The following is an 18,468-nucleotide window of genomic DNA, read 5'->3' on the forward strand; positions in this document are numbered from 1 at the left end:
CATCCTGTGCTGGTCTCCTAGTTCCCATTAATGCCTTTGCATATGCTGTCCCCAACACCTGGTGAATGCTGGCCTTCACCTCAGATTTCACCTCTTCCTATCTCCCGCTTGGTTTGATCAGTCTGCTTCTCTATCTCCCCAACTGTATTGGGAACTCCTTAAGGGTCAAATTGGCACCATGGTCCCCTCTGAGGCCTTGGTGACCAAAACAGGGATGAGCAGGGGCTCAGTTCACGTCTGTGGCCTGAAGGAACAACTGCATAGGAACAGCAACCAGCCCCTAGCCCACCCCGATGGGTCAGGAGGCCTGACTTCCCACACAGGCATATGTGACAATGAGGAAAACACGGCCAAGGAGGTGAAGTCAAGCTTGGAACTGGACTCAGATTGGAAGGCTGACTCCATCCCCCAAGCAGCAGGGAACAGGGGTCAGAGAAGAGTAATTACTCACATGTGTATAGCACTTGAGAGTTTATAGCCACAGACATTATCTCATTCGACCCTGGCACAGCCTCATAAGGTAGATATTCTTATTTCTCCCACTTCACATGGAAGGAAACTGAGGCCCAACAAGCTAAAGTCACTTGTCCAATGTCACGCAGCTAGGAAGTGACAGCCTCGGGTCTTGAACAAATGTCAGTCCGATGGCAAAGACCTGGACTCTGGACATCAAACTAAGTCAGGCCTCAAGCTGACTGAAAAGGTGACCAGTCAGGTCTGGATGGGCATTTCCACTTCCCCACCTGTCTGTCCCATCTTTCAAGCTGGTGGCAGCATGAATTGGCATTTACCCATCCCCTCAGAGCAGGCAGGTCTGAACATTCAAGCAAATGTAAAGGGGCTGTGGAAAGCTTCCTCACCCCAAGGAAGGCTTTGGGGGTAAGCCCCACCAGGCTGGCTGAGAGTTTGCCCTAGCCCAGCCCCCCTGGAGAAGTCTTCTGCGGGGGACGTGCCTTCTTTCCGGTTGGGCACGGAGCCCGGACGGTTCTTGGCTGGCAGCAGCTGGGCCCTCGCACCTGTCGGTCTGGCTCCCCTGCTTCACAAACACACGCCCCCGCCAAGCTCACCGCTGCTTCCAGATGGCTGGTCACTTAGGCCTTTACCCCACTTTGGGCCTTTCTCTTTCTCGTTTGATTTCTTTTCCTTGCCTTGTTTTCTTCCCAGGCACTCACCCTCTTGCTCTTTTGCTCCCTCCTGCTCTCTCCATTGAATACATTTCTTTATGCTCAATCTGTCTCTTTCCCTCTGACTCTAACAAGGTAGCAAAGTGGTGCTAGTTTCCTCCTCTGTAGCAGATGAGGCCATCTCCCCAGGCCACACCAGATCTTCAGTTTTGAAGGAAGGCAAGAACCTAGGCGTGAGGGAGTAGCTAGAGAGCAAGGAAGGGAGATGGGAGCAGGCAGAAGTGGGTTCCAACTCCGACATGCTCATTTGCTAGCTGTGTGACCTTGGTAAGGTTGCCTCCCCTCTCTGAGCCTCCTTCTGTAAAAGGGGATTGATAATAATAGCCACAACCTCACACTGGAGGAGGGGTTTCAACTGATCTTGCTCACGGGTGGGAGAGGCCTTTAGGACCGAAAAGGGGCAGGTCCCAGCAGGCATGACTTAGAAGGCAGTGAGGCCCTTTGGTCACCAGCGAGGCTCTGGGGTCTGATTTGAATCCTCAGTGCAAAACAAGCAAGGTGTAGGATGTCGGCAAGCTGCCTAACATCTGTGCCTACATTTTCTATCAGCAAAATAGAGATGACTACAATAGTAATGCTGGGAAAGATTGAGGGCAGGAGTAGAAGGGAACGACAGAGGATAAGATGGTTGGATGGCATCACCGACTCGATGGATATGGGTTTGGGTAGACTACGGGAGTTGGTGATGGACAGGGAGGCCTGGCATACTGCGGTTCATGGGATCTCAAAGAATCAGACACGACTGAGCGACTGAACTGAGCAATAGTAATCACCTAGCACCTCAGGTTGTTGTGGGGATTCTAGGAGAGAATAAATACAGAATGCTAAGAACAGTACTCTTGCCTGGAAAATCCCATGGATGGAGGAGCCTGATAGGCTGCAGTCCATGGGGTTGCGAAGTCGGATATGACTGAGCAACTTCACTTTCACTTTTCACTTTCATGCATTGGAGAAGGAAATGGCAACCCACTCCAGTGTTCTTGCCTGGAGAATCCCAGGGACGGGGGAGCCTGGTGGGCTGCAGTCTATGGGGTCGCAGAGTCGGACACGAGTCACCTAGTAAGTGTCCAGGAAACGTTATCGTTGATGTTTTTCATCAGAGCTAGGAGAGATAAAACTCCCCTGAGGTGGTGTTCTTATGGGTGCTGGGCCACTGCAGGAACCTCAGCCATATGCTCATCCAAAGCCATTTCTTTGCAGGGCCTCCAAGTATGCTTATGCAGGTCTATCCACACAAGGACCCTGAAAATTCACCTTATGTTCCTCCTGCAAAGCCAAGTGCCCTGGGGTAAGGGTTATGTAAAAACCAGAGGGAGCAGCACCTATTTCTAATAGGTCCTCCCAGAGGAAGTGCCTTTTTGTGATTGGCACAAGGAGATGGTATGAGGGGCATTGTCTTGGTATGGAGGCAGCAGAGGGATCTTGGGTCCACTGGGCCTGTTGTCTTCTTTTCATGGCTGGCAGTAGAGTCTGCTCCCTGACTCCCTGAGCTACCTTACATCCTCCATCTATCTCCAGCTCTGATTTCTGATCCCCAGAAGGATAAGTGTCTTTGGCTGTGGGGATCCAGGGAAATCTCCAATCCCTGAAGCTGTACATGCGAAATGCACCCTAACCCCATTCACACCATCATGATTGTCTGAGCCCATCCCAGAGGCAATCAGGGCTACTGATCCAAGATGGGAAACCTCTCCATGCCAGCGGGGCTCTGATTAGAGAAAAACTGGGGTCTGTGATGGGCAAGGAGTGGAAGTTTGAGGTCTCAGGTGTGATCAGATATTGGGAAGCTGAGAGGGCAGGGCCTCGTAGCCCAAGAGAGGTGAGGGCAGGGAAGTGCTCCTAGCATAGACAGGAGATTGAGGGCCAAGGGGCTGCCACATCACCTCAGGGCTCAGGTGAGGGGAGCAGTTTCAGCCTGACGCTGCTGGAAGCAAGGCCACTAAAATGACCTCATCTTTAGAAGGATGAAGTCAGCTGAGAGACACCACGTTGACCTAAAAGTGGCGGGTGGCAGAAAAGAGAGAACATACAAGACCCCAAAGACTTGTACTCTAGAAGCTGAAGTTAAACGAGGGAAGACCTGGCAAAATGTATTTAGCAAAGTAAGATGAGACCCCTGTCACTCGATGGCCTGGGAAAACTTGCGGACTGAGATCCCCTCATCCCACTCTAGGGATCTGAAGCATGCGGCCACAGTTGTGCTGGGCTAGAGCGGCAGCGACAGGCAGAGGAACCGAGCAGTGCAGTGAAGCACCAGCTCCTGGGCCTGGGGAGAAAGCCCCTCTCTGCGCTGGTGGAGATGGAAGAGGAGAGTTCCCCACAGTTTGGCCAAAAGTCATCCCGCCGATTGCTCTTTCTGACACAACCTCACACTTTCTTTCCAGTCCCATATTCCTGGCTGTGTGCAAGCTATTTCCACTTGGATGTTCTGCCAATGGCTTAAACTAAACATGTTTAAAGCAGAGTTTCTCTTCCTCCGCAAAAAGCCTCACACCTTCCCAAGGCCTCCAACTCCACTGCTGTTACCCGAACAGCCCGGGGTTTGGCCGGCTCAGCTGTTTCTTTGTTCCCGATACCAGCATCTTTCTCCCTCCCTTTGAACTTTGTGCTTTTCCCTAGATAATATTCTTCAGAGTCCTCTCTGCCATCCTCGGGCTGCAGCCATCTCTCACCTGGCACCTCATCCCTGGAAACTCCTGCCACAACCCCTAACTGGACTCCCCTCAATCCCAGGTTGAGGGTCTCTTCCTCAACCTGGGCCATGATTACCTTCTAGCCACACACACACTGACCACTGACTGCAATGCGTGAGGCTGAGGATCCGTTCTGGAAGCAAGAAGAGCATAGACACAGATAACAGAGGAGCAGGGAGCCTACTAGGAGAGTTTGGCTTGAGGAGTGAGTCCCACTGGGCTGTACATCCCTGCTCTGCTGCTTACTAGCTTTGCAATCTGGGCCTATTATTTCACCTCTCTGGGTTTCAATGCCCTTCCCTCTAAAATGGGGATGATAATGCTGCCTTCCTAGACAGTTAAATCCCAGGAGGAAGTAGAGCAAAGGCGCATGCATTGGAATGACATCTCCAAAGCCTGGAGTGGGCAGAGCCATGAAGGATGTGAAAGGCTAGGTGGCTGAAGCTGTCTGTATATATTTCTTGTGCTGTGCTTTCTTGCTTAGTCTTGGCTTCTCTGTCCACGGGGATTCTCCAGGCAAGAATACTGGAGTGGGTTGTCATGCCCTCCTCCAGGGGATATTCCCTACCCAGAAATCAAACCAGGGTCTTCTACATTGCAGACAGATTCTTTACCAGCTGAGCTACCAGGGAAGCCCATATATATTTGCAGTTTTCCCATTTATTTCCTATAAATAACAGGAAATCAAGTAGGGAATCAATTCAACTGGCCTCAATTGTTGGCCCTTTCCAAAGCTCCCCCATCCACTTGTGTAAACAGGAAACCAAGGCTACAGTCTTCAAAGCTGATAGGAGTGTACCCAAAGATGCTCTGTTATCTCTCTGCTCTGTTCTCAGTGTTCTGCTTCTCAAGGCCCTTTCCCCAGAACTAATCTTGTTCCCTTAGTCTGCTCTTCTTATTCATCCTCTCTTCTTTTAAATCCTCCCTCCACCTTTGTTTTTTAACACAGGGGCAGAAGTGAGTGCCAGTCCAAGCCCACTGGCCTAGGGCAGAGGAATGCGGCCACTCCCTCAGCACAGGGCAGCCAGGCCCAGGCGCTCACTCAGGCTGGCAGCAGCAGGCAAGGCGCTGGGGAGGCTCCGGCACCTTGCTCCGAGGGGCTGGAAAGCACTACAGACATTAGCTCATCACTCCCTGGCAGAGGCCAACCAGTCTGCTATTCTCACTAGCATCTTCCAGATGGGGAAATGGAGGCACAATCATACTCGATGTGGTTGCAGACTCACAGGAGCCCAAAGGGGGCTTCTGGGCAGGGTCTCCAGATGAAGTAAGGGAAGGAGGGCCACCCCAACTTTCTTCAATTGGACTTGCAGTTCTTGAGATCTTACAGTAGAAGCAAGAATATAGGGAAGAACTGTGATCCAGATTGCAGTATCTGGAGGGGGCAACAGGGAAGAATGGGAAGAGGTGGCTAGTACTCACCATCTCTTGAGCCCTCCACACATAAAGGGATCCCCAGACAGCTGCAGCTTCCCTCACTAGCCCGTTAGGAATAACAGCACTTTCACTGCTGGTACTACGTTTGCTCCACTCATTACCTCTGGGGTAAGAGGCAGCCAGGATGAAGTCTGCATGACCAGACATCAAAGGGTTAACGATGATGCCGGTGGGTTATGCTGTTTTCCTCCTGGTGCTTTTCTGTTATGTCCAAATTGTGTGTAGGGAACAATTATGACATTTATCACCAGACGAAATGTTAACTATTTTTAATTATTAAAAAGAAGCAGGACTTCCCTGGTGGTCCAGTGGTTAAAAATCCACCTGCCAATGCAGGGGACACAGGTTCAAACCCTGGTCCAGGAAGATTCCACATGCCACAGAGCAACTAAGCCGGTGCACCACAATTACTGAGCCCACACTGTGCAAGTACTGAAAACCACACCCTAGTGCTCATGCTCCACAGCAAGAGTAACCACCGCAATGAGAAGCCCTCACACTGCAGCTAGAGAGTAGCCCCTGCTCTCCACAGCCAGAGAAAGCCCACGAGCAGCAACAAAGATCCAGTGCAGCCAAAAAAAAAAAAAAAAGAAGCAGCAACTGGGACGTGGTGGGGAGCCCTGGGCTTGGAGTGAGGAGCCCCAAGTCAAGACCACTCTCTCACTTTCAAGTTGTGTGACACGTAGGGCAAGTGACTTCAACTCGTTAAATCTCAGTTTTCTACAAAATGGAGATAATCAACCCCATAGGGTTGTCATAAGATTAAAAAAATAATGGATATGAGAATGTTTTTTAAACAGTATTTATGGAACTTTTCAACTATAATCACAAATAAACATTATAATGAAGGCCCATGTACCCTTTTCAACAATTATCTTATTTTTTCTATATCCCCACCCACTTTTCTCCCATCCCCACTGGAATATTTCAAAGCAAATCCCAGACATGCTCTTTCTTCCCATAAATACTTCAGTATGGAATTCTTTTTTATATTTTTAACAATTAAGAAATAATACATGAGAGATGTAAAAAAAAGTTGGAAAATGACAAAATCATGTATAAAAGAGAAAACAGTGTGCCTGAAACCAACACAATGTAAATTAACTATACGTCAATATAGTATAGTTTTTAAAGAAAGAGAGAGAAAACATAAATCACCCCATAACCCCACCACCCAGAGACAACCACGTTTTGGAGTACTTTATTATTACTTTATGTGCATGCACACACACATATATACACATTTTAAACAAAAATCGGATCCTATGCCATTTGTACGTATTCATTTTAATTATAAAAGTAATAAAATCACATTACTAAAAAATCAAGAAAAAAGGAGAAATTACCCATAATCCTTTACCACTTAATATAAAAACTTAATATTTTAATATATTTCCCTCCCATTTTTTTCAATTTACAGCCATACTTTTAACACCAGTGAGATTGTACTGATTATGCACTTTTAAAATTATGAAGATTTTCAAATTATGGGAGAAAATAATATAATCTTATGGCAGAAAAAAAATTTTTAAATATCATGCATAATCCCACCACTCAATTTTAATCACTATTAACAATGTGGTATTTTGTTTTTGTTTCTAGTTTTTTTTTCCTTTAGATACTTTTTTGGGGGGGCCTTTCCCTACAGTGTGTGGGATCTTAGTTCCCAGACAAGGATCAAACCCATGTCCCCTGAATCTTAGCCACTGGACCTCTAGGGAAGTCCTCATTTTGGTATATTTTCTTCCAATATTTTTTCTATGCACAAATAATTTTAACAATAGTAGAAGCACACTGTTTATGCAGCCTATTAACTATAAATTTGTATTTAATTATAAGAATAATATAAACATATTGCATAACAGAGAAAAGAGGGGGGGAAATACCTCACAATCCTACCAGTGACACTGTTGGTTTGTTTTCCTGACCATTGCTTCATTGTCCATATTTATACATGGTTAGAAACATACTGACTATTTAATTTTCTGCTCTTCATGCCCTTTGCAACTTGGCATCATATTTATGCAACTTTGTACCCAGTGTTTTTTATTTAATATTTTTGTGAACATTTTTCCATGAATAAAAGTTTTTGAAATCAAGATTTTTTTTTTTCAGTGTTAAGGTACTGAAAGATGCTCTCTCATCATGGACATTTAAATTGCTTTCCATTTTTCATTATTACAAACAATTCTGCTCAAAACATTCTTGAACACAGACTTTTGCTTTTTGGGGAGTCCCGTCTATGGGGTCGCACAGAGTCAGACACGACTGAAGTGACTTAGCAGCAGCAGCAGCTGGTTGCCTAGTGGTTAGGATTCCAGCCTTTCACTGCTGTGGCCTGGGTTCCATCCCTGGTGGGAGAACTGAGATCCTGCAAGGTACATGGTAACATGTGCTTTTTAACTTTTCTACACACTTATTGAATATATGTTTCTAGAGACCACTCTATGCGTACAGACTGTCCTATAAAAAGTTATCATCTTTTATTGGTCTTCAATTTACTCCTGTCATAAGATTCAGATAGCCCTTGGTTCTGAAAAGTGGGATTCTGAGAACAAATCTGCCTTTTCCTCTTCCTCCCCTGGCTGTGTTTATAGACCTCCTTCATCCCCTCACAGCCTGGTTTTTAAATTTATCAGTCAGCAAGTATTATTGGACCTGAAGTATGTAGGCTGAGGCAAGACTAGGAGGCAAAAGGAAAAGAATCAGAAGGTACAGCATTTGTGGACAACTTACTACGTAGCAGGCATCAACTTAAGCTTTTCCGTTGATCCTTGCAAAAAGCCCTCATAGTCGCTACCATTATAATCCCCATTTAACAGATGAGAAAAACTGAGGCCTGAAGAATGAAGCTATCGGGCTTCATTACAGAGTTAGTAAATAGCAGAGCAGGGATTTAAACCCAGGCGGACTGGCCCCTGAACCTGTACTCTTGACCACAGTTTAGATGTCCCTTTACCTTGCCAAACAACAAGGTGCAAGGGTGAAGGTGAGGATTCTGCAGTTAGCTTAACCTGGATTCAAATGCCAGGCCTCCTGGCTGTGTGAACTTGGGCAAATCTCTGGGACACCTTCTCACCTTTGGTAAACCCGACCTTACAGGGCGTGGGAATTAAATGAGATAATGGATGGGAACAGGCCAGGTCCAATGCTGGCGCACAGAAAGTTCTTGCTGGGTGATTATCCCTGTCCTCTCCTCCGCATGCGAGCTCGCAGTCTAGTTGCCAAGTTGAAGATAAGAGTTCAGTGGAGAGCTCTGAGCTCGGCTGGAGCCGACTGGGAAGTCAGTGATCCAGGGCATATTTGCAGAGAAATGCAAATGTCTCCTTTGCTCTCTCCCGGCCTCTGCAACTAACCTCCCCTTCCATGTACCCCCCAAAGGAAAGGGGTGGCTTTTGTGCTCCAAAGCTGAGTGCTCGAAACCCTTTTCTATCCTGCTCCCCAGGAGGTAGACAGCGGAGATGACAGGAAGTCACCAGTGGGGAGACACTTTCTGGCATGTGGGCATAGAGAAATGTGGCCGAGGGCGCTCCTTTTTCTGCCCTTCAATGGTCCGGATGGGGGAGGGGGCTGGCTGTTGAGCAACTGCTCCGGAGACACTCCAGAAGCCGAGATGAACATATGCCTCTTTCTAACAATTGACCTGGGAGCCATCCAATAGATGGAGGGCGGATCCAGAACCTCCCGGATCCGGAGCCTGCCGCGGAGACGCTGCCGCGGTTTCCAGACTCGCTCCCGAGCAGGAACTGAGGTGAAGGGTAGGTCGGAGGTCCAAATTAGCAAAACACAATTCGAAAGCCCGGGGTCGCTTACGCCAGGCAAATACCAAGGTAGCTCGAGGGTGTATTTCACAAGCAAACTTCATAAGGTTTTAGGGTCCCGACAGATACCGCCTTTTATCAGAAGGAAACTGGGCGCGACCTAAGATCTTTGTGCAACGCGAGAAAGTGAGACGATGGTGTGTGGGATGCGGTTGTTACTGGGGTTTGAGTTGACTCAGGGTGAGGGGAAGGGAGACAGGCAAGGTAGCTTTGGGGGCTGGGGAATGAGTTTACCTGGCGTCCAGAGCACTTGCCCCGCTTCCTCCAGGCGCCAAAGAAGGGCCTTGATCTGTCCCTCTGTTTGCTCCTCATCTTTACGTCAGTGAGCCGGTCAGTCCATCAACAAACAGAACTTTGTTCAAAGAGCAAATGCAGGGTACTTTGGGGTACTAAAGAAAAAAAAAAGAATAAGAAAGAAAAGGAAAGGAAAAGATCTTTAGGTCTTCAAATCCAATTAAGAAGACAGAACACATACATAGTGAAAACGACTTCATGACATTCCCTCCCCCCTTTTTTCTTAACATCAGGACTTGTAAAAAGGAGCATGTTTTATAAACACTGTAAATGGAGTAGTTGTTGCTGAAAGGGGCCAAAAAGGGGAGGGGGGAGTTCGGTTAGAAGGGTAATAATCCTGGTAGCCTTCCTGGAAGAGGCGAGAGAAGCACGAACTAAAATGAAGGAGAAGACTGGAACCTCCTAAACGAAAAGATTTGTAAGATAACATCCCAACCCAAGAAAGATGTGCTCCTAATAGAAAATGTTATTCTTTTTACTTGGGAATGATTATATAATGATCATAAAGTAACCTGGCATACTGGGAAGGCAAGAGGAATCCCTGCGAGCCCCCAGGCAAGCTCTTCCTAATCTGTTCCGTTCTGGGCCTTTTGGCTGTGCCTTGTGAGCTGTACCTGGCCCCACGATCCTTGACCCATCGCCACGAAGCAACCTGCCAGCCTCCTTCAGCCCACACGAGAGAATCCCTTGAAACTGATCCCAGCTCAGATCTTCGAGGAAAATAAATCACTGCTGCCAGCCAGCTTCCATGAAGCTCTGTCTGGAATCTGGCGACTTTAAGGGGAAAGGGACCCCTCAGCCTCAGCCCTTCAACCAGGGATATGGTGCAGCCCAAAGCGGGCAGACAGGCTCCTAGAAAGCCCTGCACAAAACCCAAATTGTGCCCCTTGGGCCCCGTCCCGTGTGTGTGTGTCCCCATCCCGCGGGTCATTTCCTGAGCCCATAACTCTCCTTTCAAACCCCCTGAAGCCCGCTCTGACCACCCTCTATATATAGGTCAGAAAACAGATACTAACAGCTCTCCCTCGCCTCAGCGAAATTACTAAGTGCAATTTATTGGGCAAGTCCATGCAGGGCGGTGGGGAGAGATTGTGCCCCGGGCCCGGGCCCCCTTCCTGCTTTAGAAAAGCAGGCGTCGGCCGGGGGCTCGGGGCTCGGGGCGACCACGGCCTGGGCCCGCCAGCTGCACCCCGGGAGCCGTGACCGGTCCCCAGCGCCGGCGGACCCGCGGGGCCGCTCGGACTCCGTTCCCCAGCCGGCCCTTCGCTTTCACACGATCCGCTGTGACTGCACCAGCTCGAGCGCCTTTAAAGGGCCACACACGCCAGCCGCCGCTATAAAATGGTCCCAGCGGCATAGCTGCAGAAGGGGCACCGCTGAGCTGCCGAGAGGAGGCTCGCTCCGCCCGGCTGCCCGCCCACAGACAGCCGGCGAGGGGTAGTTTCTGGCAAGGGGGAAAAAAAGGGCTGAAGAAGGCGCAGCACCCGCTCTGGCCCTTGGGTGAGTATCCAGTTCAGATTTTGCCACCAACTCGCCCACGAGCCAGGACATGTGCTAATAATGCCCTGAGCCGGTTATAAAGACGTGGAAATTGGGGGGAGACAGAAAAGGGGGGGAAAGGGTCTGTCCTTCCTGGGATTCCTAGCCGAGGCCAGCCTGCTGCTGTGTGCGTGTGCGTCAGGGCTCTCCGGGCAGCAATGGGGGCTTGAGAGCCGGTTCCCTCGCGCCGGGAAGGGAGCGCGGTGGCCGCCACCGCCCCGGAGTCAGGCGCCGAAGCTGCGGGCGGGCAGGCGGGCGGGCACGGGCGCTGGCTGGGGCTGCTTGGCGCGGCACGGTGCGGTGCGGCGGCGGCGCGGCGCGGCGTGGCGGTGCGGGCTTTTCCCAGGCGCCCCGGGGTCGGGTGGCACTGAGCGCGACCGGCTCGCGGCGGCGGTGGCGGCGTGCGTGCTAGGGGCTGGGGGCTCCGCCGCTGTGCCCGCGGCTCACCGGGCTCCGCGCTTCCCTCTCTCCAGGGCAGGCGGCTTCGCGGAGGTAAGCCGGGCCGCCCGGCAGGGCGCTGGGCTGGGCGGCGGGGCCGGGGACTCCAGCTGAGGGGGCGCGGGGAGCGAGCGGGGGCCGGGCTGGCTGTGGGGCTCTGGGGGACTTATTTTCTGTTTGGAAGCTGCTCTGCTGGGAGCGGAGGGGCCGCCACCCGCCCGCCCTCCAGCCAGCGTGCCGGTTCGCTCGCCAGCGCGCCCGTCTGCCGGCCAGCGGGGCCGAGCGCCCGCTTCTCCCCGGGAGACAGCAGCACCTTTTCTCCCCGCGCCCGCGCTTTCTCCAGCTTGGCTTCCACCGACTTTGCTAATCACCCGGACCGCATCTGGACGCTCCGGCTCTAGGGCTGCACAAAGCTCAGGTTTCCTTCAGGGGCTGAAGGCGAGAGGGGCTTTTCGGGCCGAGTTGAGCGGAATTGAGGGATGGAAGTTAGCGAATTCGGGCAACTTGCCTTTACTGCCCAGTCGACCTCTGCTCTCCCCCACACTCACGCCCACACACACGCCCCCACACGCACACACCCCTCTGCCTATAAATGCCAGTGGCTGGGCTGGGCCGCTCACGGAGTCCCAGCCTCAGCGAGCTCAGGACTTGGAGGAAGACAGATCTGGCTGCGAATCCCGGCTCGCCACTTTCTAGCGCTGTGACCTTGGGCAAGTTACTGAACCTCTCTCACTCTTCTCGTAGCTGAGTGATAGCACTGACCACAGGCGACTTCGCTCGGGGGTAGGCTCAGCCCGCGGCCGCGTCGGGTGCTCAGCCGGCGCTCATGTGTTGGTGAGGCGCGGGAGTGGCCGCAGCCAGCGCCGCAGGAGTGCATCCCCGCGCGCGGCAGCACTGCGGGGCCCCAAACTCGCCAGCGAGGCCGAGACCTCGCCTGTCCATCCCGTCTTCACTATCGGTTCCTGATACGGCACTCGCGGGAACTGACGCTCGGGGCCCTGGTGGCCCGGGTGCTCGCTCTCCACAGTGCAGGGATGCTCCCGGCCGCCCTCAGCTCCCGCGGCTCCACCTGGGATGTGGCGAGGAGGGCGGCCAAGCTGTCCGCAAACATCGGGCCTTTAGTTTTCAGGTGGTGAAATTGACTAGCCTAGTTAGATCGCATCCAAATCAAGTCGCAGTAGTTTGGATTTTTAAATTTCTCCTGAGTGAGAAAATAGCAATCGAAATGGAGCCATCCAGTTGGTGCCATTTTAACTTTTGGTCCCCCAACAGGTCAAAGACGCGGCCCCCCCCCCACCTGCCTCTCGCCCTCTCTCTTCTTCCTCTCCCTTTCCCACCTCCATCTAGGCGGGAGGGGGCTTCTGGCCCACGGGAAACTCTGTGACGAAGAGCGGGCGGCGGGACCGGGAACTAGTGGCCGGGGCCAGCGAGGCACCGGCGGGCGAGGAGGCACTTGTTGCTCTGGGTTGCCCAGCCGCCTCTCGCAGCCGTTTCGCAGTGGTCAGCTCGCGGCTTGGAGAGTGAGCTGGGACGTTTCCTCGCTGCCAAGTTTTGTCTTCGAATGGGCTGGGTGGGTGGCAGAGGGGAGACAGAAAGTCGGGGAAGCAAGGGTAAGGATTCCGATCGAAATGTGGTTACCTCTTTAAACGGATTCAACAATACTTACTGAGCACCTACCGAGCATAGACCCAGGTCGTGGGTCAGGGCTGGTGGAGGGGAAGGCGGCGACGGGAGGCAACAGATCTGAATGGAAACAGCGTCCTGCCTAAGGGAGTGCAACAGCCTGAAGGGGGAGACGTGGTAAAATGGTCTTCCCCAGGAACATACTTTTTTTTCTCCTTCTCTCTCTCTGTTTTTCTTCTTTCTCCCCCACCCCACTTCTGTTTCCTTTTGTTTTTGCTGCTGTGGGTTCCCCCCCCCCCCCGCCTTATATATAGTTCAGGTAACAGGTAGCATAAAGAAAGAAGAAAAGCTGGATAGAAACAAGAAAAGATGGACAGCCACCTCCAACCCAGACATTTTTCTTAGGACGTGAAAATTGCTTGATACTGAAGGTGCAGGGCTCTTGAAGACGACATGAATTAGATTCCTTGTCTTGTGGTCACTGGCTTGAAATATTTTCGGGTTGCCTCACAGAAGAAACAGGGCTCCAATCAAGCAGTGGTGATGGACCCAGCAACTGATTGTTTTCTCATGCTTCTCCCCCTTCTTCCTTTTTCTATTTTTCTTGCCTCCCTCCCCTACCAGGAAGTGGTGCAAAGATGAGAGAGGTAGTAAGTGGCCACTTTCTAGAAGTGTCTGAGCAGATTCTTAATGACCACCGAGGGGAGGGAAGTGTCACAGAGAACTCTAGCCTTGTTGGAAAGATTAGAGACTTTTTAAGATCCTGAAGATTCTTTGGGCCAAGAGGTATTTATAAATGTAAAATTTTACATCTCTAATTCATCATAAAGGCTAGAATATATGGGGCTTTAAAAAAAAAGCTTCTTGGAAAATAACTTAAGAGCTTTTAGAGATTTTTTAAAAATATTTTCTGGTTTGGGGAGATTCTTTTCCCCTCATCCCCTTATCTTATTCCTTTGGCATTTGAACTAGGGGATAATTTCTTCAGAAGCCATTCGAATCATTCTAGGTATGACATCTTAGCCAGCGGTCACATGAGGCATGTGGGCATAGGAGTGCTGGATCCTTCTCCCAGAGCCACCGCCACCTGATGGGAAATCCATGGAACCTCTGTGCCTCAGTTTCCCTCTGGGAAGAATTATATCCACCTGCCACTACAAATGAGTGTAGCTGGGCTCAGAGCAGGTGTCCTGGGAAAGCCAAGTGCCACCAGGGCTGTCTTGGAGGGGACTTGCAGTGTGGAGGAACTTGAGACATCCCTAGCTGCTCTCTGGCTGCTTCAGAACCCCCAGACTACCGTAATCAGCCTGGTTCTCTCACACAAAACCATGCCTAAGGCAGAACTTTGGACCTCATGACATTTGCTTTGGGGACCTATTCTTTCTCTGGATGGCAGCCACCAGCTTTTTAGTCGTCCTCACCATGACTCCTTCCCACTTTCTCCCAGTTCCAATGGAGACCACAGCTCTTTGGCCTGAGTGCCAGTGGCCAGTTGAGACAGTGTGCTGTGTACTCAGGGACACTGTTGTCCTTGGAATCAGAAAGAGTGCCCCCTGCGCTGGTGGCATGGACCTCACTTGCATGAGGAAACAGTCACGTCTGTCCTCTCTTGGTGATGTGGGTAGCTGGCGGTCCAGGCAGCGCCTGGACAAATCAAGCACCTTTCCCACCTCAGGAAAAAGTTCCAGCAGAGACCCTCTGCTCAGGTAGTGTCTGGTCTTGGCTCTAACCCATCACCATCCTTGCCTTGTAGCTGTGTGGAATGGCCCAGCTTCAGGCTTTGCTATTACTTTCTTGGTCAATAAAGCCTTTGCCCTTATTACCACTTCTCCTTCACATACAGCACAACAGCTCCAGCTGGCAGCATCTCCTCCCACCAATTTATCCAACTTCTGCCAAGACTCTGAAATGCCAACTATGTCGAGGCCTGCACTTGATGTCAAGGGTGGCACCTCACCTGTGAAGGAGGTAACTTTTGCCATTTTACAGATGGAGGCACTGGAGTGGGAAAGATGACGTGGTCTGGGGCCACATGGTAGGTCCTCCTGGCTGTGGTGTCTGGTGTCCTTTAGTAGACTGGAGACAGCAGAGCTTTCTCAGGGGAGAATGAAAATGGCTTTTCCCTAAATATGGTCACTTGGAACCCACTAGGGGTATTGAAAGATGGCAGAGAGAGAAGCAGAATTGGAAAAGATCACTCCATTGTCTCAATGGATTAAAGTGAGACTGAGAAGAGGGGGAAAATGAGACCCCTTTTGTAGAATGGTGAGCTGAAGGTAGAGTCGAGAGGAGATGAAAGCAGTGAACTCCTTTAAGATGGTGGGTGTCCAGCATGAAGACTTAGAGCTGAACACAGTGCTTGGAGCCACAGTGGCAAAAGAATACTTGAGCCCAACTTGAACTAGGAAAGGAGCCTACCTTTCTAGGGGGCCTTCTTGCTACCTCTCCACCACTAGCCCCCGATGAAACACTTCTGAAGCCTGATGAATGGTGAGGAACAAAATGTAGAGCAGGGGTACCATTCTGTGCCTTTCTCTGTCTTCTAGAATGCCAGCCCAGAGATGAACTCTCTGGCCTACTCTAACCTGGGGGTGAAAGATCGCAAAGCGGTGGCCATCCTGCACTACCCCGGGGTAGCCTCGAATGGAACCAAGGCCAGTGGGGCTCCCACTAGTTCCTCGGGATCTCCATCTCCAATAAGCTCTCCTACTGCCACCCCTCCCACTAAACCCCCACCCTTCAACCTGCACCCCGCCCCTCACCTGCTGGCCAGTATGCAGCTGCAGAAACTAAATAGCCAGTATCATGGGATGGCTGCTGCCACTCCGGGCCAACCCGGAGAGGCAGAGCCCCTGCCAAACTGGGGCTTTGGGGCTCAGGCGGGGGGGGCGGGATCACTCTCTCCTTCTGCCGGTGCCCAGAGCCCTGCCATCATCGATTCAGACCCGGTGGATGAAGAGGTGCTGATGTCGCTGGTGGTGGAACTGGGACTGGACCGGGCCAATGAGCTTCCGGAGCTGTGGCTGGGGCAGAATGAGTTTGACTTCACGGCAGACTTTCCATCTGGCAGCTGATGCCAATTGTTCCTAAAGATGGAGGAATAAAGCCACCAATTCTGTTGTAAATAAAAATAAAAGTTACTTACAAAGAGATGGGCCTACTGGAGGTGTTCTTCATTGAGGTCTAAATGGGTGTGGCACAGTCCAATGTTCTTTTAACAATTATGAGACCCATGATGAGGTTGTTGGTGGATAGCTGGGAGGGAACTTGGTTGAATGGGAGGAAAGGGAAAGACCGGGATGCCGGGGGTGTGTTGGAGGATGCTACTCACTGAATTCCTACTTCAGGAGCCCAAGTACCTAGTCTCAGTGCCCTAAGACCGCAGGAACACTGTCCTATTCAAGGTTGATGACAGGGGCTGGTTGGGAGCATTCTTGGAAAAAAGACTGATCCAGACCCTTCTACAGCCTCCTCACCTTGTACATCCAAGGCTAAAAGGTTGCCCTAGCCACAGGGCACATGTTTCACCAACTCAAGAGCCACCCCACTCACTCTCTAGCCCCCATCCAGTTGATGCACTAAGGCCACTCCTTTGCCTTTTTGCCCAAGGCAGTAGGTATGACCCAAGAAGGAGCCTATGACCTGGGAGCTCAGATTTCTCTTGAAAATTGCAAAAGCTACAGACCATTAAACTGAGATTCTAGATGACTTGAAGTCCCTCAGACAGTTGCACAACCCCCACTTCCATGCCTGGGACACTCTGAGCAGGCCTAAATGTCCCCTAACTCTCGCCTTCCTGGCCCACACTCTATGGGGACAGCTTGTTTCTGTGGGCTGGCTTCTCCATCTTGGAGACACAGATCAGCGCTGGGCTCAACAAGGTCAACCTTTGAGGATATGTCTGTTGCCCTTAGATTAACTGCTGAGGAGGCAGTGGCTTTAGAAGAATTCCAAGTGACAAAACCGGAGCACTGAACTGGATCCCAGCCTTGAGTTGCCGGGGAGGGGAGGGCGGGCTGTGGTGCTGGTGTGCAATCCAGCCCTGTCCTCATATGGACACAATCCAAGAGTCTAGAGACTCCTCTACCCACATTTCATACTCCCGGAGACATTCTTCCATGGACATTGTAAAAACTAATCAGCTTTTTAGGATTAGCATGGGGCCCGTCCCATAGCAAATGCTTTTGAAGGAGCCCACCAAGAGAAGCAAGGCATTGGATTCAGCATTCCCTGAGCATCTGCTCTGGTTCAGGCACTCTGCTAGGCACCAGGAGCATAAGTTAAAGTTAGTACCTTTGAAGGAGTCCCCCATCTAGATGGAGAAAGGCATCAACAAATTACATAAAACAGTATTTCCTATAACACAGGGGAGCATCCTATTCGATCCCAGAACAGGAAACAGCTCCATCTCCCTGGGAAGCCTGGGGAAGGCTTCCTAGTATTGAACTAGTTCATTTGTTTGTTTTTAAGTCTCACAAGTAATAAACACATGATCCAATCTCTTTGTGAAAAGTAGAAACTCTACAGATAAGGCCAAAATACCCTTTGACCAGCTCTTTCCCTCAATCCTGATTGCCTCTTGCCCTCCACAGAGGTAGCAACTGCTTATCTGTTTGTGGTGTATCCTCGATGGCCTTGCTGTATGTCTTTACACAGAGACTTTACCCACAGAAACAATTGGGTTTAAAAACAAGAGCAGAGTCAACCAAGGAAAAAATGAGTGAGGGGGAAAGCTGTTATGTAAGTGCATGTTTATGAAAGGGGCTGCACATGCTACAAAACAGGAGTTCAGCAAGCAGGGTCACAGGGCCAGAGCAGGTTTGTGAGCAGGCAGGGCTCAAAGGGCCTTCTAGACCAAGCTGGGAGCGTGACTTTCCCCTTGGTACCACCATCCCTGTGGTTTGTGGAGTCTCTCTGGAAATTTGTAAGAAAGCAAAGACTTAACCAACTTTGATTTTTGGAATGATCCCACTGAAGGTGGATGGCTGGATTCATTTAAGGCTGTGAACAGGGAAACATGGGGTCCTAGGAGTCGGGGGGTGGGGCAGGATGAGGGTGTGGGGTAGTAATTGTTTATTGCTGGAGAAAGGGCATGATGGAATGTGTGTGTGTGTGCACTAAGTCGCTTCAGTCACGTCCAACTCTTTGCAACCCTATGGACCATATTCCGCCAGGCTCCTCTGTCCATGGGGGCAGGGGAGGGGACATCAAAGAGTACAGTCGGGGAGGGCAGGGAAGCCTCTGCCCCTGCCCTGCCTCTCACAACAAGACCAGGCACATTCATCTCTCTCTCCAGGAGATTCCAGAGCCAACACCAAGTCTCACCCTGGGCCATGCCCTGGGGGTTAGAAAACAAGGCTCCCAGATGCACACAGGTAAAGCAATATTGACTACCCACAAGGAGCTTGTAGCCTGGGAGCAGATGGAGATGTGTAAGCA

General features: G+C 50.9%; 1 protein-coding gene across 4 annotated transcripts; it reads left to right on the forward strand.

Moving 5' to 3' along the window:
- The first annotated feature begins 10,771 nt into the window (after positions 1-10,771).
- CITED1 (Cbp/p300 interacting transactivator with Glu/Asp rich carboxy-terminal domain 1) lies at positions 10,772-16,187 on the forward strand. 4 transcript variants are annotated; one of them, XM_018044041.1, is made up of 4 exons: positions 11,024-11,095; positions 11,442-11,460; positions 14,873-14,997; positions 15,576-16,187. In XM_018044041.1, the coding sequence occupies exons 3-4, from the start codon at positions 14,938-14,940 to the stop codon at positions 16,101-16,103; spliced, it is 588 nt and encodes a 195-aa protein (XP_017899530.1). In that variant the 5' UTR covers positions 11,024-11,095; positions 11,442-11,460; positions 14,873-14,937; the 3' UTR covers positions 16,104-16,187. The 4 variants fall into 4 exon arrangements, with proteins under 4 accessions (XP_017899528.1, XP_017899530.1, XP_017899529.1 ...); XM_018044040.1 differs by having other exon boundaries at positions 11,026-11,101; XM_018044039.1 differs by lacking the exons at positions 11,024-11,095; positions 11,442-11,460 and adding an exon at positions 10,772-10,929.
- The last annotated feature ends 2,281 nt before the right edge of the window (positions 16,188-18,468 follow it).

The sequence above is a fragment of the Capra hircus genome (genome assembly GCF_001704415.2).
Source record: "Capra hircus breed San Clemente chromosome X unlocalized genomic scaffold, ASM170441v1, whole genome shotgun sequence".
NCBI classification, from domain to species: domain Eukaryota; kingdom Metazoa; phylum Chordata; class Mammalia; order Artiodactyla; family Bovidae; genus Capra; species Capra hircus.